We start from the raw sequence: 27,825 nt of genomic DNA on the forward strand, positions 1-27,825 counted from the left end.
GCTCGCCATTTTTATAAAAAAAAACTATGTTTAGGCTGTAGAGTTTGGATAGATTCTGAGATATACTTAGCGCATTTTGTATTACGTCTCCTCATTTGATACGTTGTAATTTGAAATTCTCTTTACTTTTGGAAACCCTTTGGATAAAAGACGTTTCTGCATTTCTCACTAAGATAGTATGTATAAAGGTAGTATTATAGACCATAGATGAATGTTCAAGGACAACAAAGTTTCAACAGGGCGAGTCATCATCATGATGATCAACCCATGACCGGCTCACTACAGAGCACGGGTCTCCTCTCAGAATGGGACGTGTTTAGCCATAATCTACCACGCCGCTGGCCAAGTGCGGTTGGCAGACTTCACATAATATCTACTTACCTTTAAAAATAATTATGGAGAATTCTCAGGCATGCATTCCTCACGATGTTTGTGCCGCCCGTATAGGAGGCGGACGTCTTAACTACTTAAGATATCATGATATAGGCCAAGTAGCTACCTCAAAACGAACAATAACTTTGTTTCTGATTATTCTTTCATTTGATTTACGGTAAGACACTTTTTATTATGCGTGACACGCACTTGGCCAGTGTTTTATCTAACGCACTGATATTTTTTCACGCGGAACGTTTCATAACTACCGAGTAAGGTAAATAGGTAGGTATATGTGTATACCTTTCAAACATACGAGTATATTTCCATGGGACACAGAATTGCCCTACAAATGGCAAAACTTTAAAAAAAACAAGTTAAAGTTTGAAAAACCCGGCTTGACAGATGAGATGGCAATCGGGAGGACGCACCGCACACCCGCACGTCACCCGCACCGCGTTAGCGCGGGGGCTGTGCGGGCCGTTTCCTCCCCGATTTCCATCTCGACTTGTTGCGTATTATAGGTACTCTTTCATCTAAATTGAACCGTATTCAACATTAAAGCCTAGTACATTCTAAATGGCGTTCAACCTCCAGGTAGTGACTGATATATTTACTTTTCAAGCCACATCTAGTCACACTTGCAAGATTAAGATGAATCTAATTATTACTAAAATCGGCCAACGCGTTTCATGTCTAAAGCGTTACAAATTACAATAGACATAATGTTATCTCTCCTTTGTGTCATGCAGTCGGGTAAATACACGCTAGTGCGGGAAAATCGCCCTTCTCTATCATTGCGATAGTTGGGTAACATCTACAAGTTCATGAGGCTTACCGCCTAGGTAGAACAGACCCCTCCTAAGTCCTACCGAGGGATATTGCATCAGTCGAATGCTAAGCAGTAAAGTGCGTCCAGTCGCCAGATACTAACAAAATGCGGTGGCTTGTGGTGATTTTGATTTGTGCTGTGAACATTGTTTTGGCGGAAAATGGAACGAGTCCTGGTAAGAACTTGGCCCGGTTTATTTAAATTTTCGAATTATGTGCTACGAGTTTTACGTACCTACACGTTCATCGGTTCCCTCAAAATTTCACCCGACTAGGGCAAAGCCAAAAACAAGGGTTAGGTATGGTTTTAGTCTATGTAGTATGTATGTTTGTATATTTACGTATGTTCAACCGTAGCGCCTAAACTAATGAGCCGATTTTGATGAATAAGGTATCAATCGACTCGTTATTGCTATCCAGGTGACATAGGCTACATTTAAAACGAATAAAAGCAATATGACGGAAGTAAAATTAAAAAAGTGTGGGGTATCTGATTTTTTTTGCTATCGCTCAGAGTGATCAAACGAAAAAGGAGAAAATTTTGAGTTCATAATTAATTATGTAAAGAGAGTACAATAGACCAAGCAGCAGATAAACAATTTAACTTTAATTCAGAACTTATTAAGAGGAGTACCTTTAATCGGGTTTCAGTTTTCATTAATCTTGTAGAATTTAAAAATAGGAGGAATCTAGTTTGGAATCTTGGAATCAAATAAAAGAGTCTCGTGTAAAATCCCAAAAAAAAATCCGTAGTGGCAATTTTAAAAGTCGTGCTAATCGGGTTAGTTCATGGTTAGTTTTTAAACCTTATCTAATAAACAAAACTTTAGAAAATTAGAACACAGATGAAAAGATGCAGTGTAGAGATTTCGAAAGTAAAAAAAAATATTACTTACAGTTTTCCTGGTGGCAATTTCATAAATTGTAAGTAGTTGGGTTTTAGTTTGCAAACAGCTTGTAATATCTTATTTTATTTTACTAACAAAACTGTAGATGACAAAAAATTTGTCGAATTTGGTCCGGATAAAAGATTTCATTGTAGAATTCCGAAAACATAGTCTTTTTGCGTGGTTGCACTTTTGAAAGTAGAATTGAACTGGTCCTATTTTAGTTTCAAATTTTATCTTATTTTACATAGATTTCTAGCACAATAGGTGTAGGTATTTAGTATGACCGACATAAACCAATTGTTATTTCTATATAGCCTTCAGTTCACTGAAATGGACTTTACTTGTGTAAAACAAGTACGCTGGAAGACGTACCTATGTCATACAAAATGACAGTTATGTTTTGTGCCGATTCGAAGCGCCCGCCCCATCGAGCGTAGGTACCTACCGGGAATTAGAAATGGGCTTTTGTGTTGACATAATGTTGACAAATGTCTCATCACTACCATTTAGTGTCGAGTACGCTCACAATATGACGATCACTGCTGTTATCAGCTCCAAAATGGCGGAGTTGCTTCAAAAACAGGTCGGCAATCGCAGGTCCAGCGTAATTGTATTAGTAGAGATCAGTGCTTCAGTTTGAAAGTTTATTCAGGGCTAGCTTCGTTCCTACCGTGAGCACAATGAACTCTCGTATAATTAAAACAAACAACTTATCTATTTGTGTTAGCTTCATAGATAAGTTTTTGTAAATTATAATGAGATTGCATTTTTACACTTAACATAAAGGCTTTCGTAAGCAAAGCATGACCACAGCGTTATAGGGTTGGTAAGTAGGTAGGTATAAGATTTTACATCTCACCAACGTTGATAGAATTCGAGTAAAAAGGATCTTAGTTGCCTAGTTTTTAAAACTCAAGTTCTCCCATATACTCGTATCTACAGTCTAAGGGCGTTTGTGCACTCATCCGTGAAATCAAGGATATCGTAAAAATACGAAACAAATGAGTACGTATTCGTTTGACGGCCACTCCGAAGAATCACGGATACGAACCTCATACGGATGAGTGCACAAACGCCCTAATTGCGAAATTGAAATCGGTGGTACTGAATTTTTGACATTGGTGAGCCTATATCCTTCCCCGGGATGCAAGCTATCTCTGTACCAAATTTTGTCAAAATCCGTTGAGCCGTGAAAAGCTAGCAGACGGACAGACAGACGGACGGACAGACAGACAGGCACACTTTCGCATCTCCAATATTAGTATGGAAGTATGGATTAGTATGGATATGGTTAGTATTAAAGCATTTATAACGGAAGTTAAGCAACTTTTTACTCGCAAGATCTAATCCCAAAGGTAAAGCATCTATGGTTCCTTACGCGATAGTAGCCATCAATGTGAGGCTTGCCTTAGGCTGGACGCCCATTGGTCGGTCCCTTCTTTTCAGCAGTATGATTTATAGCAGCTTAGGTAGGCGACGCACTAGGCAGCCTGGCTGGGCAGCCAATCCGAATCCAACCTAAGCTTAAAGCTCGGATTGGGATTGGCTGCTGCGGCCTGGCTGCCACAGCTAGCCTGCTCGAGATGCTTTGTTGAGGCTCAGGCATCCAATCTACTCATTGCTTTTCATAGAGCTAAGTTTGAGCTTTTTCTTTAGACGCTCTATGGCTGCTAGAGAGACTAGACGATCAGAAGTCAATATGCGCCAGGAAATGTGTCTGTTGCAAAAGATTAGCAATAGTGACATTCTTAACTACTTACCTGTTAGCGAAACTGTTACGCAATTATTTTAACTGGGAAAGGATTTATAGCAAAGTTAGTATCTATCTCTTACTAAATAATCCGATTGCATTAGAAAGATGGTAATGTTTTTGTACGTATGACTATTAATTCTTAGTCCTACCTGTCTGATCAAGTAGATTATGTATGAATAATAATTGATTGCTTTAAATTGATTAAATACAAAATATAACTAAGTGCTTTGCTTTAATTAGCTGCTTCTCGCATGTTTTATTTACATAAACATGACAATTGAAAGCGCTGAAAAGTTTCCCTCAAAAGTTACAACTGTCACAGATTATGGCAGAGCAATGGAGTTGACGGAGTAGATTAATGATCATTAATTAACTACTGTGGTTCGACTTTCGAATTTATCAACGTTTTTTTATCTTTTTATAAAGAATATTAGCCATGTTTATCATGACTAATATTCCCCTTTTTCGTTCCAACTAAGCGCAAAGCTCGTGCTAGGAGTAGGTACGACAATAGTGCAACGGGTGGGATTTGAACCGCCGACCTTTCGGATTTCAGTCCGCTCCATTAACCGTTGAGCTATTTAGGCTCTCTGCTATTGAGGAGAGATATTTACAATACTACTTAACAGTATGTGGAATGTATGTTTTTTATCATATTAAGTAACATTTTTGACAGGTAGGTATGCTCATAACTACTAGTCAAATCAGCGAATTTTTAACAAACGTCAAAACGCTTGTTTTAGGGAGCTTGTATGAAATACACAGATGTAACGTCATAGATATTTGACTTCTACTTTTAATGTACTTTTTTAGGTAAAATTATAATTTAAAATGGTAAACTTAAAACTAACAACGGACGCGGATATTTTAAAATTTGGAAGACCCTTTATTTAACAGTTCCTAAGAAATAATTTATTTTTGACATAGGCATAGTCCCAATTTCACCCGAGCAAAGTTGAGCGAATAAGCTATAATAGTAGTCAGTCAATATAAAATTATTCGTGCTCGAACGAGCCATGGGCACAATGCGTGGTAGGTATGATCTAAAATGAGTTACTTCATACAATGGCATTGCCTTACTTTTAATAATTCATTTGTTAACTTATTATTCGTTTACATGATTATGAAAACGAGTCATAAAACATCTCACATTGGCCTTTATTAGTACAAATAGCCAGTTAACCGGACTTGCAGTTACCAGTTAACATAAATCTTTCCGCTCGCAAGACTGGTTGGTTGCGTTGCGACACATTGCACTATACCGGCTAAGATCAGATAATTTCAAGCATTGCAATTACACTTAGAATAAAACACAAGTAAGTGAATGTGCAATCACAGGTGCACTCTATATTTATTTTCCTTTTTCACAGTCTGATGGTCCCTTTCTCATAATTCGAATTTCGATGTAGGTACATATTATAGTAGGTATATGCAATGGCGTGGTCGACTTGAAGCTAGCAATGTTTAGACCCGGCACAGGTTGCTGTAAAGCGCAATACACATTGAGCCCGCCGGGCCGCCAACTAGACCGCCGACAAAAAGTTGCCGACATATGTCGGCGGTCTAGTTGGCGGCTTCACTTATTACAAGTCGGAAAATTTGGTCGGCGGCATGTCGGCGGCTTGAGATGAGAATTTTATTTGGCAATCAGTGATTGCCGCGTCTCGATGCCGGGCAACTGAGCGCAGGCGTAGCCAAGCCGCCAACATGTCTGCAACACGCGCGGGCGCATGTTGCCGACATGATTCTTTTCATACAGGCCGCCGGGTTGTGTCGCCGGCACGGCGGGCTCAATGTGTAGTGTATTGCGCTTTAGGGTTGTCAACCGTACTATAATAATACTACACTACTACAATACTACAATACTATAATAATACTACACTACTATAATAATACTACGACACGGGTTGCTGTTAGGGTTGCCAACAATATTGTACGAGATTGCGGTTCTGCGGACTAAACTTTGGCTCTGCGTACGTTGAAGTAATATTATAGTCCTCGAAAAGTACTACATTTCAATTTGATGGGCTTTAATGGATGGTTTTTTTAAAAATAAATAATTCCCTCAAGAAGAGAGAGAGATCTTTTCCAAATAAAGAAAAAGAAGGCTTCAAAGAAAAAGAAACAATTTGTAGCAACCTTTGGAAACCAAATTCCCACAGAAAGAGTTTTCAGTCAAGAGTGAATAGGCATCTTCTAGGCAAGCGCGCATTTTAGGCTGTATCATGCCAGCAAGTCTGGCCTATAAATTTAAAAAAGTTTGATTTTACAGAAAAAAAGCCTACTAAAGTCGTCTTTTGACACAAAATAATTTTTTTTTCGAAATGTACCTACTCTAAAATATTTTTACAGCCTATTTTCGAATCAGTCGAAAGCTGTTGGTAAACCTAGTTTGCTCTGTAACTCGTTTCTAACGTTATTAATTGGTTTGTCAATAGATGCAGTTTTGGAACCATTTGACTACTACTCCATGCCAGCTTTGTCCGAGCTGGATGACTTCGACTTGTGTTTAAAGAAACCAAACTCCGTCTACTGCATCGTTGATTTCGAACTACTAGAGGATGAAACACCTTTGTATCAATTTATCAAAGTAAGTCGTTGTAAGCGATATCTTGTTCATCATCATCATCATCATCATCATCATCATCATCATCATGATCAACCCATCGCCAGCTCACTACAGAGCACGGGTCTCCTCAGAGTGAGAAGGGTTTTGGCCACGCTGGCCAATTGCGGATTGGCAGACTTGATACACTACCGAGAACATTATGGAGAACTCTCAGGAACCTATGCAGGTTTTTTCACGATGTTTTCTAAAAAGGTACGTTATTCCGAAAAGTTAAAGGCGCGTGCTCGGGATCGAACTTCCGAGTTCCGATTAGGAGACTAATGTCCTAACCACTAGGCTATCACAGCTTACCTTGCTGATATCTTTTTAGAACGTACGTACTAATAATATTCTTTGTTATCCCTAAAAAAGTAAAAATTCTAGTTGCTTAATCTTCTCTACCAGGCTGTGAAATATTAGCTGGTTTAGCTTATTGCTATTTTATGGGTAAAGTAAATAGAAGATTCAAAAATCACAGACAGATATTTCTTTGACTGATTAATTTGCAGAACTTCTCTTCATTCTCGTACAAGAACTACAAGCACACAAAATTACACAGAGGAGTATGTGGATCAGAGCATTGTGGTCTGAATCACACCCATGGCAATGTTAGCGACGCCACCGTTAACACTCTGAAAGAGTGCTTCAATAGGACTATCCATCAGGGATATGGCTTACAGGTATGAATTTTACTCCAGGAACAAAGTTGCTTAATTTACTATTGTCCGTCAAACCAAACGTGGCATACTTTATCGAAGGCTACACCAGATAATAGCCCAGTCAAATTAAACATTCAAGGTTACTACAATTCGCATAGAATGGAAATTTGTAAGAATGTTCGGAACACCATTATAAATGAAATGTGAAATGTCCCTATCGATCCGATATTGGCAAGAAAGAAAATCAAGGTCAAAGTTCGCAAATATGGGTTTTTTGCATTTTTCAGCCAAACGGTAAGTTTTATCATAAAAATATAATTATAATAAAAAATATATTTATTTAAGAAAAAATATTTACAGGTTACACAAATTCAGGTATAATCATAAATTCGAAGCTTGAGTTTTTCCGTATACCGAAGCCGTTAACATTAGGTTATAATATGTTAAACCAAATTGTAGATAATGCAATTATTACCACGTATCAAAATTGTTTTACACTTTTTCTCCTAAGATTCACCGTTTCTGAGATATTAGATTCAAATAGTTGAACAAGTCGTTTTCTTCATAGGAGAAAAAGTATAAATACAATTTTTATAGATATTTGCATGATCTGCAAATGATAAAATTTACCGTTTGGCTGAAAAAAGCAAAAAAAACCGATATGTAAGTATTTGTGAATCTTGAATAGTTTTTTTGCAAATGTCGGATTGATGTGGACTTTTCACATTTCATTTATAATAGTGTTCTAAACATTCGTGCCTATGCGAATGGATGTAACCTTAGCCCTATTTTTTGAGCTAAATTGCCTGGGCTATAAAGTATCTATGGTACAACGTTCAGCATGCGTTACGCACGCCTTCACGACGAAATACTATCGTTCCGGTATGATGCCGCTTAGAAACCGGTACAAGGTGCCAGGTTAATACGATTTCATCGTAGACTACATCCTCCGTTACTTACCATCACCTGAGATCGGAGTCAAGCTCATAACAATCTTCTAAATATATAAAAGGAAAAGTTGACTGACTGGCTGATTGACTGATCTATCAACGAACAGCTCAAACTACTGGACGGATCGACCTGAAATTTGGCAGGCATCCGCTAAGAAAGAATTTTTGAAAATTCAACCCCTAAGGGTTTGAAATTTGTGTAGTCCACGCGGACGAAGTCGCGAGCATGAGCTAGTTAAAAAATAATGCTCGAGCGTCTCAGCCGATCTGGCTAAGTTTTCCAAAACATTTCTCTAAAGTAACTTTTGGGACAACTTTAAATGGAATTTTACTCAGGTAGGTACCTATTTCGAAGTTAACGTAGTAAAAGGATATAAAATACTTCACTTCACCCTTCCATAATGCTCTTCACTAACTAGAGATGCCCGCGGCGTTTTCTAATTTCTCGACTTCCCGTGGGCATTACTTTGACAAACTTAGTCTATATATTGCTGTAAAAAATTCTAAGTCAGGTTTTAAGCGTTTAACAAGAAAACTATCTTTTTTATCTACATATTTAAAAAAGATTTCATGTTTTAAATACTTTAGAATCAGACGAGACTGCATGATTTTAATCTCGTCCAATTGTAAAAAGTGATGAAACTGTTAATAGTATTTTTTAAGTAGACTTAAAATTCAACTGAGTTTTGACGCACAAAATGAAATAAACATGAAAATCTAAAATCAAAGAGCTGACAAATTTTCGAGTTCCTATGTTTTCAATGTTATTGTTTTTAAATTTTTGTTACCAGGTAGATTCTTTATCCGTGAGATATTGCAAGACACAGAACGACCATATCCCAGTCGATGCGTTGGACTATGTCATAGGAGCATTGCTCTTGCTGTTGCTCTTCGTCAACCTTGGAAGTTCCGCGTATTACTTCCTATGGCCACCAGACAGAGGAGAAGGTATCGATTTTTTATTCCATTACAAGTTAACTCTTTAAAGCCATCCTCTAAGATGGAAGTGGGCGAATTTGGAAGGGGACATGGCAGTTTTCTTCTCATCGGTTCCGAACACCAGTTATACTATTATAATATTTTTTACACTATAATATTTTTTACTAAATTTTATAGGTACCAGTTCATACCAAAAAGTTACATTATTCTACACTAAGTTCATTCAGTTGAGTTAGAATGTACGAAGTTATCTGAACTAGATTACATCCTACATGCATAAACATACTTCGGTGACTCGGTCACCCAAAGACAAGTGACTAGACTATTCATCATCATCATGATCAAGCAATAGCCGCCTCACTTCAGAGCACGAGTCTCCTGTCAGTATTGGTGGGTCTCCTCTCAAGTGAGGATTGGCGGACTTCACACACCTTTGAGAATATTATGTGGCACTCTCATGCATGTTTCCTCACGATGTTTTTCTTCACCGTCGAAATAGATTACTCACTGGTAATCCATATACTTTACCTTTTCCCAAAGCATTTGTTGTCGTTGTCTCAGGCAATAGACGTCTACTGCTGGACAAAGGTCTCGGTAGTCTTGTACTTGAAATTACCCGTCCACCTAGTGAGGAGTGTTCCAACGCTGTAATCCGACTGAACTTGTATACAGTTAGAAATCAAGTTCAGCAACCGGTTTAGCGGTCAACTTATCAATTCGTGCGTCCACGACATTGTCTCATCGTCATCATCGTATTGCACCGCCATATTATCATATCCACTTGCCGATTTCATTTAGGCTCTTTACGCACTGCATCCGATCCAAATCCAATAATTCTTGATCCGTAGTAGCCGTTCCTAGAACTTACTTACTTGTATAAGGGGTTGAGCACTAGATACGAATTTTATTTTTTGAAGCCGTAAAACTCCCTAAAACAAAATTCAGATCTAGAGCGCAACTAGATCTGAGTAAAATGTGGTTATAGCCATAAAAATGCTATTGTTTTAGGTAATCGATTCATGTTGGCTTTCTGTGTTCAAAAGAACTGGAAAGCTTTAAAACATGGAGGCAGCGCCGAAGGCGGGATCTTTAAATGCTTTCAAGCTATGAGGTAAGAACCTAATATAAGTTTTTTGTTAGCGAGTGTATGAGGCAATAAGGAAATTAAATATGTGTGTTACAATCTTAATTCAATATTTTTTCTCTTCCTGGATCACAATCCTTTTTGCTGAGGGGTGTTAATTCCCCCCTTCATTAATATTATAATGATTGGGATTTTTTTGGCTTATGAGCTATGGGCTAATTATATCCTTCCGCAAATGAATTGACTAAGAATTACTTATTTTATCTGATGTAAATAAGAGGTAATAACCGGAACCCTCCGAGGCCATATTCGGAGCTGCAAAAGCACATTTTAAGTATACAGTTACCGATTTTGGTCAACGTTGCTTAACCAGCACTCTCAACTGATATGCGCTGTTGCATTAGGACATTAAAACCATTTATGAAGATTAAGTTGTGATATAATTTTACTAACCAATATAGGTTCATCTTATTGTAGAATTTTTATACGATTGAGCAACGCGAAGGAGTGTTTATCAGTCTATACTTACGCGTGGACCGATTTTAATGATTCTCATAGATTTGTCTCAATCTTCCGAGTGCTGCTAAACATATTAAAATTACAAAATATATAACAATATGGCACCCACTAGACGTCACATTTGCACAAATATAAAAAATTAAAGTTGATGGAGTAGTATAGTAAATAGGGTGTCATTGAATAGGTCCTTTTGAAGTAATAGGTCAGACTAAATTCATGATACCGTTGTTTCACAGGTTTTACACTATGGTGATGATACTTGGACTTCATTCGATGATTTTCATTGGCTACGGGTACACTGAAAATCCTGAATTTATAGAAAAAGTAAGCAGTTCAATACAATTTTAGATGTAAATACAATGTGAGTATAATAATACAATCAGACAGAATTGTAGGTATAATTAATGATTCTAATTTACACTTCAACTTTTGTTTGAACTGTAATTTGTAAATATCCAAGACTCTATCTCGTGCGTGCGAATAATATTTCAGTATGATTGTGAAACGTGGACGGGGTACCGAATGGATAAAAAGGTGCCCGGAATAACCTCCAGATATTGATTACAGTTGTATGAAACGTACCTAGATTGGAATGGAAATAGATGGAATATTGTTGAATTCTTCTTTCTTGTGATTATGTCAGAATTTAATAAAACTCAACAGGTACTTGATTAAAATACCGTTAGAATGGAGCAGATTTTTAATCTCTACATACCTAGTGTGAAATAAAATCACTTCCCGCTGTCTGTAACTACGCAACGGATTTTAATGCGGTTTTCGTCAATAGACAGAGTGATTCAAGAGAAAGGTTTATACGTATAGTTTAATATTGTTTTGAATATGGCGAAAATTGTTTAAAATGTTCCGTGCGAAGCCGGGGCAGGTCGCTAGTTTTATGAGAATTTCGCAATCTACTATTTATTCTATTTATGAATCGTTCCCGTATAATAAATTCGTTACATTTTCTTTGGCACTTGTCTGACTGCCGACGATTAGCGAGAAACGAGTTGAGCTAATAACTAGTAACGAGTTGGCAAGCAACCAGTAGGGAGTGTTTAGTTGGGATAGCTTTGTCGCTGGGCTATGAGCGAGTTTGCGAGTTTGACGGGCGCGGGGCGATTAATCGCACCGGTCGCCGCAAGAGAGCGTTGCTGAGCGAGTTATTTTCTTTGCTAGCTCTAGTCGTTACGACAATCTAGTAGTGCGAGAAAGTTATCGCCGACAGTGTGCACAGTCAGCGATTAACTATTAATTTGTTTTTTTATTTTATTGATACGGAATCAAAAAGCGATTGTACCTTTCTTCAGCCAGAAAATAGTCGGATAGCTAGTCGCTTCCTCGTCGGTGGCGGTGGGACATTTATTTTATCTTTCTTTGAGTTGGTACTTACTTACCTACTTATTTTTGTCAGTTAAGTACCTATATTATTTAATTTTCATGACGGTTTTTAGCCTAGGAAATGTAGAAAGAAAGCTATGATCAAACCAACTATCTATACCTATATAATATCTTATTTACCAAAATCTAATAAACAGTTTTGTAGTTATAAGGGAATATAGTAGGTATAGGTAGGTATACGAATGGGCTACATTACAAAAAGCTTTTCTGGAAATCCCTGATGCCTTGTTTATAAACAAGTTATATTTTTCGCTATTATTTATTCAATTGATGTATTCACCGAGTAACCTACGAGGGTCCTTTAAGATCCAATAAAAAACGGCGTCTGTCAGCGCTTGGGGCTGTCTGACGAAACGCTGAGGTATTCATATTCACAGAGTGTGTTTACACTCCAGATAATATTTTTATCTATGGGGCAGAATAATCAGTACCCTTATTATAATGCGAAAGTGTGTTTGCTTGTTGGTTTATTGGTTTGTTGGTTTGCTAGTTTGTCCTTCAATCACGTCGCAACGGTGCAACGGATTAACGTGATTTTTTGTATGGGTATATAGATAAAGATTCGGAGAGTGACATAGGCTATTTTTTATCCCGGAAAATCAAAAAGTTCCCACGGGATTTTTAAAGACCTAATTCCAGGCGGACGAAGTCGCGGGCATCAGCTAGTAGGTATTATTAATAATTTATAATATTTGTTAACAGTAAAAATTATTCCCAACTAGGGAATAGGCGTATATAAGCGTTTCACAGAACATAAGTGATACAGCTTAATAAAATGCATATATTAATATGTGTACGCATCCATCATAGTGTGTCTCAAACTTTCTCTAATATAGTATAGGTAAAGGTATACTTAATATTATAATTCAACTTTATATAAATGTTACACATTTTTATATTGTTCAGTGTAACTACTTTGAAATAAATCTTTTGATATTGCCCACAGATTAGATTTTGGCTAATAGTTTTCTCTGAGATTAAATACGTAGTTCTTTAATTAAAATTTGGCATCTTCAATATGACGTCTTTGTTTCTTAAATTCCAGTTTCCAAATCAGTCAGTGTGATTCATATCATACAAAAATAAATATATTATCTAGTACATTGATTGGTAGACACTGAGACATTTTTTACAGATCGTTATGTCGCATATGTGTACACGTTTCTATAAATCTAGGTTTTATGCGCCACTTGACAGCTTTTGTTCTATTTATGCGACTTCCGAATATTTGATGAGTGCGTATCTACCTACTAAAGTTCTTTATTAGATTTTCAGCGGTTTTCTACTTCATAAAATATTAATGAAAACTCTGTACCTACTTAGTTCATCTTCAAAAAAATTGCAAACCTTCCAAGCTATACCTATACAGCTAATCCTTCTTCTACAGGTATTCTTCGTTTCCTTTTTCATAATATATCATAATATTATATAGATTTCGTATATCATTATATGTAGATTCCAATATACTTATTAATTAACTGTGAAAATGTGAACGGTCTCTATTTTTACTTAGAGTAAGTTTTTGAACTACATCTAGTAGGTATATGCTTATGTTATCACAATAAAACATACTTACCTATTGTATGCACAGAATTTTATATGTACCATACTTACCACAGAGAGGTTAAATTCTCTGTAGAATTACTTTCTAACACGTAAATATACAATTAAGTTAACGTTTGGTTACAAGGCAATCCTAGGATGGACCGAAAACTTGTAAGTACCTACCTACTCAATGAGCTTGACTTTAGCTAAGGAAGCTTTCGATTCGTCATTAACATACTTGAAAATTCGAAAGTACGGGGCAGAAAATATTGTACATCGACCTTTAGAAAGAGATAGCGGTTTCGCAGAGCGTAGTTTCTGTCGTTGAGACCGATAAAACTGCACATAGGTATGAGTAACAGAGACAACGCTCTACAAAGCCGAAATTTCATTCTAAAGGTCGATGGACAATATTTTTTGCTGGCTATTGTACCTAAGTATTTCAATACAATACAATTCTGATTTGCATAATGTGTGTAGGTACATAAGGTGTTAAATCTAATAAACATAGTCGAGCCCACGGTCGAGCCCATTAGCCATGTCGGCGTACAAATTATTATTATATATTTATTATCCAATCAAAATACATACAAATCAAAAGCTTAAACTAAAAACACTGAAAAAACCACAGAGGTTTGTCCTCAGTGTCAAATGTAATAGACAGTTGAGATTATTAAGTATAATTTTTTTTTAATAAAATACAGGACAAACATAAAATTAAACTTCCTTTTGATGGTTTGAAATGCTACGATTGGGTCATAGCTTGCAGTTCCAAGTAACATAATATCCTGGCGTGTAATCACGTTAGGTACTACAAGCTATATCAGGTCATACGGAAAATGTTGCAAATGCACATTGCGTGTAGTGCATTTTGTAACTACCTACTGAGTTAATAAAAATGTAAATAAAAATGTTTCAGTGATACATAATATGTTTCAATTTTATATTTTTTTAAATTATTGTAAATCATTGTGCTAAGTCATATTAAATCTTCAAAACTTGTTTAAGAATTAAAACGTTCAAATTAAAGTTTTGAGATTTTGATTCACATTATTTGGTTTGTAGGTATCAACTTTTAAATCTTTGGATAATAGACACCGACATTAAAGCAGTGCAAAAAAACCGGTCAAGTGCGAGTCGGACTCGTACAGGAAGGGCTCCATAGTATCGTACGGGTACGTTTCACGAGTTACAGCCCGCTGACCCACAAACGGACATAGGAAGCTTAATAATGGGGTCCCGTTGGTACCTTTCAGGTACGGAACCCTAAAAACGTGCAAATAATCTAAATACATATATAAAATGAAAAGCTGACTGGCTGATCTATCAACGCACAGCTCAAACTACTGGACGGATCAGGCTGGATTTTGGCATGCAGATTGCAGATAGCTATTATGACGTAGACGTCCGCTAAAAATAGATTTTTGAAAATTCAACCCCTTAAGGGGCACAACAGGGTTTTGAAATTCGTGTAGTCCACGCGGACGTAGCCGTTGGAATGTGCTAGTTTTTGTATAAATCACTTTATACCGTATTTTTACAGTCGTATGAAGACTTCTTCAAGTCGCTCCTATTTAATGCTCGAGTGATCGTCCAAATCTTCTTCGTGATGGGAGGATTCCTGATGGCCTACAAGATGATGGTGTACGCTGAAACTCATCAGTTCAGTCTCAAAACTGTTCCTATGGCCATCGTGAATAGATGGTTCAGGTAAGGACAATTCAGTTTCTCTATTGATTACAAACAACGGGCTCTGCCGATATTATAAACCCATGTCTCATCGCCCTTTAGAGTCTAGATTTCAGCTACTTATGTTTAAACTATACAACCAGTGCAACGTACAATTTATTAGGAAATAGTACAGCGTATTAGGAATAAGCCTGTAAAGCTAGATGTAAGTGTTGCAAATAAAAAAATAAACTGCGTAATACCACTCAAAATACCGGTCAAGTGCGAGTCGGACACGCACACGAAGGGTTCCGTAATCCGTACCATGGTAAAAGATATTTTAACATTGTCATGTGCAACATTACAAGTTAATGACAACAGCGCCATTCATGTCTGATTTAGTAAATTTTTTTTGTGAACACATTTTAATTTTTCTTTTGTGATGTAACCACATATTCACGGTTTTTGGATTTATTCCTTTACTTGTACTGTAAGACCTACCTACAAACAAACAGATATACAGACAGACAATAAAGTGATCCTGTATAATATAGGGTTCCTTTTTCTTTTTGAAGCACGGAACCCTAAACATTACTATAGGTGATAAATAAAATTACCAAGATCCAAAATTTTATGTATTTACATAGACCTGTATCTATTTTGAAAATTTATTGAATCAACTAGCAAATTACTAGCAATAACTTTATCTTGTTTGTAACATAACCTGAGTTCAAGGATGTCACACAGACACTGTTACGATCAGTAAAGCATCATCCTTTTCCTCGTATTATTTTTATCTTGTGGATAAAAACCTTTCCTGACAGTCTGATTGATCTATCAACGCAGGGCCAAGCGGCTGGGCGTATCGCACTGATATGTTACATAGGTTATATGTACCTCTTGTGACGTAAGTAAGCGTTAAGAAAAGAGAGAAAATATTTGGGCAATTCTCACGGGATCGGAAAATGTGGTATCGATAACTAGCGAGTCGAGACTAAAAACTCGAAATTCTACGACCTTATTTTTTTATGTCCTTTGGCACAGAATAAATATGTATCATTTATTAATTACTGTCCAACAGGTAACGTGGTACTGTAATTATAGTGACAGAATAATAATTCCAGCGTCAATGATAATGATATTTTTTTATATATATATATATATAGATAAACTAGATGATGCCCGCGACTTCGTTCGCGTGGATTTTCATTTTTTAAGAATCCCATGGGAACTCTTCTTGTTTTTCAGGACAAAACGTGGCCTGTGTCCTTTCCTGGGATGGAAGCTGTCTCCGTACTAAAAATCAAAAACGGTTAAACAAATGGACCGTAAAAGCTAGGAGTAGACCACAGATGAGTGGAGTAGACAGACAGACAGACAGACAAACCGACAGTTTTGCATTTATAATTATTAGTATGGATTATTTTTCACATAATAAACTAAAATAAACTTACCTAATTATTTTAGAAAGTAAAGGAGTCAAGTTTCAATCAGTGTTGCTGTACCTATCAGATTACACTTCTTCAAATGTTATTAACTTGTTAGATAGAAATCGTTAGCAAATCAGAATAGATACGTACAACGAATGTAATAATTGCAAAAATCGATTTTGTTTCGTTAACTTTAAACGCTTAGGTTTAAAAAATCACGGATCATAGAACCTCCCAAGTAAATACAGAGAAGAAAGAATGATAAGTAGTGTAGTATTTTTTTTTAAAACGGAGATAGATTCGTGGTAGGTACAAAATTGTACTTATTGTGGTAGAGACAAGAAAAGAAATCTCCCGCAGTTCCGAATCAGTGCCCTTATTGTAAATGCGAAAGTGAGTTTGTTTGTTGGTTTGTCCTTCAATCACGTCGCAACGGTGCAACGGATTGACGTGATTTGTTGCATGGGTATAGATAAAGACTTGGAGAGTGACATAGTGGACCTGTACCTACTTTTTGGCACGGAAAATCTAAGAGTTTCCACGAGATTTTTAAAAAACCTAATTCCACGCGGACGAAGTCTCGGGCATCAGCTAGTAGGTACTTCTATAAAATGATAATGTTTTCCTTTTACATAAGTCACATGGATAAGTTTCTTATCGACTAATGAAAATGAGCCTTTATTCAGAACAGAAGTTGGGAAGTGACAAACAAAAGGTGCAGTGATCTTCCTTTCCATATGCCTACTTGACGACCTCCCTGGCGCAGTGGTGAGCGCTGTGATCTTATCAGTGGGAGGTCCGGGTTTGATTCCAGGCAGGGGAGATTTGAAATTTTATAATTTCTAAATTTCCTCTGGTCTGATCTGGTGGGAGGCTTTGACCGTGGCTAGTTACTATTCTACCCGCAAAGGCGTGCTGCCAAGCGATTTAGCGTTCTAATAATATATCGGTTTAATAAAAACTGCCATACCCCTTCCAGGTGAGCCCGCTTCCATCTTAGACTGCGTCATCACCACCACGTGAGATTGCAGTCAAGGGCTAACTTGTATCTGAATAAAACAATAAAAAAGATTTATTTCATCGGCTAAACAAAAAAAACATTTTTTCACTTCCCAGGTTAATACCAGCTGTTCTCGTTGTGATGGGGCTGGCGATGACCTGGGTCCCACATTTGGGTTCCGGGCCCATGTGGGACGCAGTGGTCAAGCGTGAGCGCGACATATGCAGACAAAACTGGTGGCAGCTGGTGATTTTGATGCCCAATCTGTTTCCTTTCGAGCATCTTTGTTTGCCACAGGCTTGGTGAGTGTTTTTGAAATGTTTTATATTAAGGTTAATATTACGAGTTATGCTAGGCTATCACTGCGATACCTTTATAAAATATTTACAGTAATTTTACAGAGCATCAAAATCAGACTTCTGAATCAGAAACAGAATTATTATGTTGTAGGTACCTACCTACTATACACAATCTCTCAGCTAAACTATATTGACAGGCCTAAAACCTAAATCTAGTACTATCCTTTTTCGCAGGGAGTATTATAAAAAAGATAGCAATACATAGACCTGTAGTACACAAATGTGTACAGAATTAGCCATATTGTGTTAGCCGAAATCTGTCGCTATATCAGATGTCCTCAGACTTAGAAATTTCGAGTCCAAGGTTTATTTAATAGCAAACTCATGATGTGTACTACATTGCTCAGTACAATATGTTGTAATATTGCAAAAGTTTACACGACATTATGATATTTGTCTCAGAAGAATCTCGCAGCTAATACTTTTATCTGAGTAGATGCTGTGTGATCTATTTGTTGAAAAGCATGTGCGCACATGTTTTTCTCATAATATAAGATTCCTCTTAAAGATAGCATTTATTCTGACTACCTAGTATGCATTTAATGTCCATTTTGCAAGCGGCGTAAGACCGTGTTCTGTGGAGATCCTTGAAAAACGTCTTTGTTTTTCTCTTAGGTACATCTTAGGTACATTTGTTAGGTTCTTTAAAAACTAAGGAACGGTAAGAAACTGTATTAATTAGAAACTGTGTTACAACTTACAACCTTGCAAGAGACCTTCGTCTAGCAGTGGACGTGTATCGGCTGAAGGTTGAGACGGCGACGATGACGAGGAATAGTTCTCTATTAAGATGTTTGACGAATAAGCTTTGTAAATTAAAATATAAGTATGAAAAAGGAAGGCTTGAAGTTACGCCCACCATTCCAATTTGCTTGTACTACAAAAAAAAAGGTGTCTTGTCTACAAAGTATACCTGCCTTTTTTTTCCGAGGGGAAATCCTCATGGATACCACCGCCGGGGAGGCACGGAGGTTATGTCGGACTCTTACCGACTAACAGACTTGCACGCTTCTACTATGTTATAGGTCAACTTCTGTGAGTTTTGTATACTAAAATTTGTAATGAGTACATAAGAAGAACTATTAAGGTTGCACCAATACGAGAAAAACTTAGGGAAAGTAGGCTCCTATGGTACGGGAATATCATTCGAAGCGAAGAAAGTATTACCAAACCACGAGGGAGAGGAAGACCCCCAGCCAGAGTGAATTAGAGTGAGGGAACTCTTGGTTTAATCCTGAATCGACGATATGTCAAGTATAAGTAAAATCGAAGAAAAATAGGGCTACTTTAGGGCTACCTGCGTCAGATGTTCTAACATTTGACGCCTGCCAGTGACGTCGAAGCCTGGACGTTTTGTTAGGTCTCTTACTACCGTGAACTGTGCCCCAGCCACATTAAAATCTCGCCAGACAACCCAGGGCAGAAAATAGTGACACTTGGAAGTTCTGTCCTGGGCAATTGTTGTGGCACGCACAAGGAAGCCTGACCCCAAATGAAATGAAAATAGGGCAAAAGAAAAAAGAAAATGATTTAGGAATAGTACCTACCTATATCTAGCTAAAAAACTTTTTAGACTCTAATAAGGGCGTCCTAGAAAATCATTGACAAAGTAACCTACCTACTAATTTCACGGTAAATGCAAGTGGAAATTGCCAAGAGCTCGCATTTAATTGACATAAACGGTTTGAGTTCTGTAATTTTATGGCTAGACCCCTTATTGCAAAATTCTCTTTGTTATTATGCGAAAGTGTGTTTTTAATTCGTTTGTTTATTATTTTACCAAAAAGCATGCTCTAGCTAGTGGCTTTGTTCTGTGAATATTTTATAGGTTTAGGTGTTGTATACACCTATGCAGAATAATTTTATTATTGGATGTAAATATTGTTGTCTTTTCCATAATATAAAGATTGCATTTGCCTTTCAAAGAAATAGTGAAATATTACTATTCTTACAAATAAATAATAACTAATTACAAACTATTTATTAATATATAACAACCTACCCACTTACTTAGAAAGTTATTTTATAGTACCTAATACACTAATAATAATAAGTATGATGTCACACTAGCCTTCGTTTACGTCTACTTGGAAGGAATAATTATTACTCTTTTCATGGCTAAAGCTCCGGGATATCACGGAATATAGGTGTTCGGAGTAAGTTTAGATCACTCTAGTCCCATCATAACTCATAAAGTATAGTCGACCATAAAATTGCTTTACCATTTTTGACAACAACTCCCAGTAAATCAAAATTTCACTAACCCCCATTCGCACTTGTCGTTTGTCATTTTGTCTCTTGATGTTCTACTGGCAGTACATTTTGACACAAAATCGGTTTCCGACAAGTGTGAATAGCTTCATATAAAATGTTCTGCCACTGGAACATCCGATTTAAATCCGGGTCTGATAAACGACAAGTGGGAACGGGGGATAAGTCTCAGACTTGAAATATATACTCCTACATGGACAAGACGTAGATAAAGCGAAAGGCCTAGTAGTTTTAACATGTGCAAACGGTATTCAACATAAGGGTCGTAAAGCAATTTAATTGTTGAATGTTACGTATATCTTATAATTTATTCCCAGGTACCTAGGAACTGATACCCAGCTGTTCTTCATCACGTTGATAGTCCTCCTCATCATCTGGAAGTGGCCGAAGACAGGAGTTCCTATCCTATCAAGTGTCATGGTCATCAGTCTGCTCATCCCGTTCTTACAGAGCTACTTTATGAACCTACTCCCGATCAGGGTCAGCATTTTCCCAGAGTAAGTATTTTAGTATTTTTTTAAAAATAATAAGCGATGGTTTTTGTAACAATTCTGTAGGATTCTTTATTTCCTTGGGATAAAAAGTATCCTATGTTTCTGGATGCAAGCTTTCTTTGCGCATTTTGTCAAGATTGGAAGTTTTTTTTATCGGAAGCTCGGTTTGCCCTGGGAAGGTAACAGACTAGACACACAAACAGACACTTACCTATTTATAATTAGATAATTTAGTAGTATTAAAATAGCGGACTCAACTTTGTCTTTGTACTATTACTAGCATCTTTCTAAGAGACTTCTTAACTTTATCCATTGGTGAAAGTTTTAACCACTTCTTACCCGATTAGAGTGAACTACGACGAGAGTAATGTATTTATTAACTGATTTGTGCTCTGGCTTATTCTTTATTAAGTGTTTACGCGTGTATACTGATCTTTTCCTTATTTATGACAAAAATTGAGTCTAGTCGAAAGTCGTAACTTTCCTCCGATTTTTGTTGTTATCTGTTGTCTGCTGTACCTCTTGATAGTTTATAAGTTTTTTTTAAACTTCAATTTTATTTTTAGATCTATAAGGGACATTTTCGGTTACAACGATACCTTCTACCATGCCTATGTTTCCGCGCAAGGAAATTGGGCTGGCTATCACCTCGGTGTCCTCACTGCCTGGTTTTATCATAAAGCGCAAACTAAGAAATGGGATCTAGGTGAATCTTTGGTGAGTTTTCCAAATTAATTTGACACAATCTACACAACACTTCTGAAACTTATACATTTTTAACATTAATAAGTATCACTCACTTACTAATTTAAACAATGTCAACTTTTTTACTCACTTAACCTCATGAATAATGGTTATAGGTTCATTTCTAAACTTAATTGATTAGTATCTCTAAAATTAATGCCGCTCGCTTCGCTCGTTATTAAAAAATAAAAATATTAGTACAGGTCTAAAAAGTGCAATCAGGGAACATTGTCAGTATAATATATCAGTTTAAGTAGCTGGATATTAGCATAGATTAAGGACTAAATTATTTTATTTTATTTTACAAGGAAAACTTACAGCTAATTAGAAAAAGTAAATACCTATATAAGAACAGAAGAAAAAAGAAAATTAAAGCTAATTACAAAGTCAAAGTCAAAGTCAAATGATTTATTCAAAATAGGTAATTAATAACTCTTTTTGATGGTCAGATGTTGGATTTCTAAGATATAGTGGTGATAATTATTACGCAAACTTAAAACTAAAGCTACGAGGGTTCCAAACGCGCCCAGGTCTGAGAAGAGCCCACAACAAACTCAGCCGGGTATTCTTTTTATTATCTCAGATATACATCAAATTCAAATTTTCACAGATATAATTTACATAAGAAAAACATCGTGCAGGTATTATTAGTGCAGGTGGACCGTAGAGTTAACACTAAACAGATTTGTATTATTGTCAATATTTATTACAATACTACATACAGTACGCAACAGGTTGAGATGGCAATCGGAGAGGGAACGCCCCGCACACCCGCACAGCTCCCGCGCTAACCCGGTGCGGGTGAGCGCTGGTGACGTGCGGGGCATTCCCCGTCTCATATCCCGATGCCATCTCAACCTGGCGCGCACTAAAGATTGACAATCTTGAATCTAGTATTTAACATAATTTAAGTGAAATATATCTGGTTCTTTGTTAGCCCTTGATTTTCGCCTATCATTTTGGACTATGAATCTCCAGATTATGTGAATGCCACTCATTACGGTATTGTGCCGGTCACATCCAGGACCACCACTCAACCTGTCACCACAAAATGTTGTCGGACCAACATGCAGCGGTGCGGCGGGATGGTCGTATTCCCATATTTCTCTTCTTAAAATATTTACCTACCCTTAAAAATAATAATAAATGTTTCATCTAAATTCACTTGACGCTCCATTATTACGATGAGAACGCCATAATTTTTTAAGGTGCCGTCAAAAAAGCCATTATTTTAGCAAAATTGCGACGGAAGGCTTAAAATAAATATAGCAATAATATTTTCATGTATTTTATACTAATTTTTAACCGTATTATAAGGTTTTTTATTTATTTATTTCATTAATTTATTATCCATGCATTCCAATATTGATAAGTTATTAAACAATAATTTTTATAATTATAATATTCAAACCCCATTGGGGCACAGCAACTTTAGCAGAGAGGTTTTGCAACCGACGTAAGTTTTCTAGTTCTATGTGTTCCCGATTTGTTGAATGAAAGTTGTCCCAAAGTAGCACATCTCTAGGGTGCCTTTAACGGTTTAAAACAATAAGTAGACCCTGATTCAACAAGCAATCGAGAACATGCTCGGATTAAGAAGAATTGTCTATTTAAAATACAAAATTAATATTTCACTGATGCTAGACATAATACGTTCCAAAGTAGTCATAGAACTATTTGTATGATAACTTACGTACTAACTAACTTACGCGCTCCCGTCATCCGAGTTCTCTCCGTCAACCGTGAGATTACCTTGGATAAATATTATTCTTGGCGTAAATATTTCAAAGAAGTCCACAGAGATTGGATAGTGCGTAGCAATATCCGAGTTCGGTCCGAGTTTTTTATATCCGTATTTTCAGATGAGTGCGTAATCGCTCTTTTTGATTAAGGTTTCGTAACAAAATTAAATTACCTATACGTAGATAAACTCGAAGCGCACATTTTGTATTAGATTACTTAACTATTATCAATATTATGACTTAAATGATTGAATTTTTTTACAATGCTGCTACCATAACGCGTCCTGCGCCTACGCATTTTTCTAATACCTTTTTAATTTACAGCTCTTAAAGTTAATGGTCCTGATCTCAATACCAGTTGCCTTTGGTACAGTGCTCATGGGATGGGACCTCCATGACCGCGAGGCATCGGCCTTTGAATCAGCCGTGTTCAACACTCTGAACCAGAACTTCTTCGCCTTGGCGATTTGCGTCTTTTTTATTGGATACTTCTATAAATGCAACAGTAAGTGATTTTTTTAAATCTTTGGATTTAAAAATTTGGATTCTAACTCCTCATTCCTGATGCTGCAGGGAACCTGACCATCAAAACTGATGGGATTTAGAAACTGTCGATTATAAATTAATATTGGACGCACCTATCAAGTAAAGACTTTACAGTTAAACTCGAGGACCCAACTTCTCAACCCTGATGCTGGGAGGATGCTGCATTGGCATTTGAGATCAGTATGTAGATTGTAGTTACATAACTTGCCAGCGGAAACAGGAGTGGAGAAGGCGGATAGAGATTAGAGAGGCGCGAGGGGTGCAACAGATCGACGTGATTTTTGCATGGATATAGTTAAAGACCTGGAGAGAGGAATAAGCTACTTTTATTCCGGAAAATCAAAGAGTGCCCGCGGGATTTTTAACTACCTAAATCTAGGCGGACGAAGTCGCGGGCACCAGCTGGTCTAGTATAAAACAATCTCTGAACTCCTTCTGTCACGCTACAACACAGCTCACAACATTCATGAGAGTGCGCGACGACGCGCGAAGTGTTCTGCGTGAAATTGATAATAGATGTCATAAATTAGATATAGCAAGACAGAAATCCTAACGCCTTGTTATTAGAATTTCTGTGGGTATAACTAATCCAACAATGGCGATCATGACCAACATGAATATCCTAAGGAAATAATAGAATGTAATTTCAATATAATATTAGAAACCTTTTTACCAATTCAACCATTAAAATTGGTATTTTATTAATATCCTTTTTCTTCTTTCTTTGTACTTTAGTATAATATAATAATACCTTTACCTTTTATATTATGTTACGATTTATTTAAGCAAAATATAAGGGGCTTAATTCAAAAAACGCGTGTCACAATAGAACACGGATTTTTATTTAAGACCTGCCTGTCTTTTCAATGTTAATGTTTTAGTTTTAAAGTTCTTGGTACTAAATACCTAAATAAAACAAACAAATAAATCAATTACTTACTGTTTAATACCATTAGTAAGATAGTTGATATTTTTTTAGTTTAATGATATCTTTAGTCTACAAAGCATTGAAAGATTTTTGTATAATGTAATGTATAAGAGTATGCTTGTGTAAGTACTTTGTCAGACACCTTACGCAAGTGCCAAAAACAACTATACAGAATTTAAATTCAATTAAACTTACAATGCGCAAAATCATAGGTAACAGACACAATAAACAAATATAATTTTTTACAAAAACATTAATTTATTTATATATTAATTAAACCAATTTATAAATACAACAAACATCCCGCCTGATAATATTTTAATAGCAACGCACCAATTTTAGTTGTGGGAGTAATTGGCTCAAACCCTGTCTCCGTGAAAGGAAATTGTAAAGCACTCAAGCCTTTCAAAAGACTCCCAATCATACTAAGTAACTAAGTTATTTGGCTCCATTAATATTATAGACTACAGAAATATTTTTTATTTTATTCCTTAAACTTTATGACAAGCAAATTTTAATCGAAGTTCGCTAAGTTTGCGTGTTGTTGAGTCACTGTCCAAACACCACATGAGTACATAATATCCCTATAACAACTCGAGTGCAGAGGCGGATTAAAGGTCGAGAGCGCCCTAGGCAATCATCTCATAGGTACCCTCTCTAGCAGCCATACTTATTAACATTTTTACTAACTAACTTTGAAATAATGAGGCTTAGATAATATTAGTAGCGATAATAAGGTATTCATATTCTGGCGTTCTATTCATAATGACTTACGGCGGATAGAACTCGAACTAGATTACGGAAGTGCAATGCGTAATCGCCTATAATGTACTTTCGCAAACAGTCGAAATTAGTATATGAAAAAAACAAAACACTGGGAGACAATCGCTACGTCTCGGCTCCTGTCCTCTCTGCGGATATAATAATTCGCAAAACTGTATACATACTTCTCTATATATAAAATACTTAATTGAACTAAATTAGCACCTATAGAGGCCCGGGCTATGTTTTACAAACAAAAATCGTATTCCATGAAGCTATCAAAATTAGTATTCAAGTTGTCCTTAAGCAAAAACGAGTTGCAGCTCGCAAATTTTTTTGTTCGGAATGACCCGTCTATAGTGCGTAGTACCTACTACATAGAGTTCATTGCGTAAAATGTTGCCTAATTTCAGGAGTTTACGTACATTCCGTCGAATGGGGACCCGTGCAGCCACTGGGCAGAATGTCCTACTGCGCTATGTTGTTACACGCGACTGTACTCAGGACTTATGGTGGTCAAATGAGAAGATCTTTTTACGCTACAGATTATACTGCTGTAAGTATGATTTAGATACTAAGTGTGCATTTCAAATGTAACGACCGTGGACAAAATACTTATAGCTCTAGTGGTACCACACTTACTAAATACTTAGAACTATACTGCTACACTTACAAATACATAGAGCCATACTACAACACTTACAAATACTTAGAGCTATTCTACTACACTTACAAAATACTTAGCTATTCTACTACACTTACAAAATACTTAGAGCTATACTACTACACTTACAAAATACTTAGAGCTATACCACTACACTTACAAAATACTTGGAACTACACTACTACACTTACAAAATACTTAGAACTATACTACTAGACTTACAAAATACCTAGAGCTGTACTACTACACTTACAAAATACTTAAATCTATACTACTACACTTACCGAATACTAAGAGCTATACTACCACACTTATAATATACTTGGAGCTATACTACTACACTTACAACATACTTACAGCTCTACTACCAGACTTACAACATACTTAGAGCTCTACTACTACACTTACAAAATACTTAAAAAGGATTTTCGAAAATTCTTCCCCTAAAAAAGTCTAATAAGAGAAAAATGTTTGTTTGGAAATAAGTCATTTTTTAAGTTCCAAAAAAAAGTTTTTTTGTAAAAAGAATGAAATATGTAATATAAAAACGAAGAAATAAAATATGATACCCCACTTGATATAAGTATTTTACTTCGTAAATTGAAAATGCTAATTTTTAGTTCATGACCACAGTTTAATTTTTTTGTGTGATGTAACCACAAATTCACGGTTTTCAGATTTTTCCCCTAATGTCTGCTATAAGACCTACCTACCAGCCAAATTTCATGATTCTAGGTGAACCGGAAGTACCCTGTAGGTTTCTTGACAGACTGACAGACAGACAGACACCAAAGTGATCCTATAAGGGTTCCGTTTTTCCTTTTGAGGTACGGAACCCTAAAAAGCAAATTCCATATTTCTATTCGAACTTCAACCTGTAGCCACAGAAATGGACGTAGGATACCTTGTAATTGGGGTAAATCAAAGTTTGGAACTCTCGTAGCTTTTTCGCGTACCTTTAAAAATAATTTACAATCAAAAAGTGTAGGTATGTACATTGGTAGACACATTACGAACACAGTGGTACCCTTTTTGATTAAAAAGCTTTGACTTTGACTTACGGGGACAAAGAAGCGGGCATCATCTAGTTGGGAAGTAAAATCGAATCTTCGTTTTCACGAAATCCGATCCACATCGGAAATCGTAAATGCGAATCTATTCAAATGAGAACTTAATCCCGTTAGCATCGGAATCTTAAATTAAAAACAACCTCCAAAGCGATTTCCATTCCAATTCTGTGTTCCCAAAGATTAGAAACTAAAAACTTTCCTCGATATTGACTTGAATTTAAGCACAGATGCTCATCTTATAGTACTGGGAACTAATAGAACTGGGAACTAATTTTAATAATGTTTTAAAAATAAAACTTAGAATTTCATTTCAATTCAAATCTACTAATAATGCAACTATTGACTCATTGATCAACTTTTTAACAGATAATGCTGTTCGCTGGCATCGTCTGCACAACGTACCTGTGGTCTCTGCCTCTATACCTCTTTGTAGAAGCGCCAGCATGTCAAGTGCAGAAGATTCTGTTTGGGCCCAAGAGACAAAAGAAAGAACAGGAAAACGGCAATTCAGCTTGCGTTAAACCAGGACTTTCAAGCGTATCTGTGTCCACTGTTTCCACACATATCTAAAAGACTTATTGTTTATATTCGTAGTTTTA

General features: G+C 36.4%; 1 protein-coding gene across 1 annotated transcript; it reads left to right on the forward strand.

Annotated features, from left to right (window-relative positions):
- Positions 1 to 1,200: 1,200 nt before the first annotated feature.
- Positions 1,201 to 27,825, forward strand: LOC117983579 (nose resistant to fluoxetine protein 6-like). The gene is made up of 13 exons (XM_034970172.2): positions 1,201 to 1,379; positions 6,285 to 6,436; positions 6,964 to 7,134; positions 8,855 to 9,011; positions 10,011 to 10,113; positions 10,842 to 10,929; positions 15,092 to 15,258; positions 17,763 to 17,948; positions 20,594 to 20,773; positions 21,337 to 21,487; positions 23,581 to 23,761; positions 25,906 to 26,048; positions 27,593 to 27,825. Exons 1-13 carry the CDS (start codon positions 1,310 to 1,312, stop codon positions 27,794 to 27,796), a joined length of 1,953 nt encoding a protein of 650 aa, XP_034826063.1. The 5' UTR covers positions 1,201 to 1,309; the 3' UTR covers positions 27,797 to 27,825.

Source organism: Maniola hyperantus, chromosome 7 (genome assembly GCF_902806685.2).
Source record: "Maniola hyperantus chromosome 7, iAphHyp1.2, whole genome shotgun sequence".
Taxonomy (NCBI): domain Eukaryota; kingdom Metazoa; phylum Arthropoda; class Insecta; order Lepidoptera; family Nymphalidae; genus Maniola; species Maniola hyperantus.

What these genes read in the sequence shown, in the direction of transcription:
- LOC117983579 (XM_034970172.2), top strand. Translation starts at nt 1,310, where the DNA reads ATGCGGTGGCTTGTGGTGATTTTGATTTGTGCTGTGAACATTGTTTTG. An exon ending in ATCCTGAATTTATAGAAAAA is followed by an intron (nt 10,930 to 15,091) that starts GTAAGCAGTTCA and finishes GTATTTTTACAG; the next exon opens with TCGTATGAAGACTTCTTCAA. An exon ending in ACGCTACAGATTATACTGCT is followed by an intron (nt 26,049 to 27,592) that starts GTAAGTATGATT and finishes ACTTTTTAACAG; the next exon opens with ATAATGCTGTTCGCTGGCAT.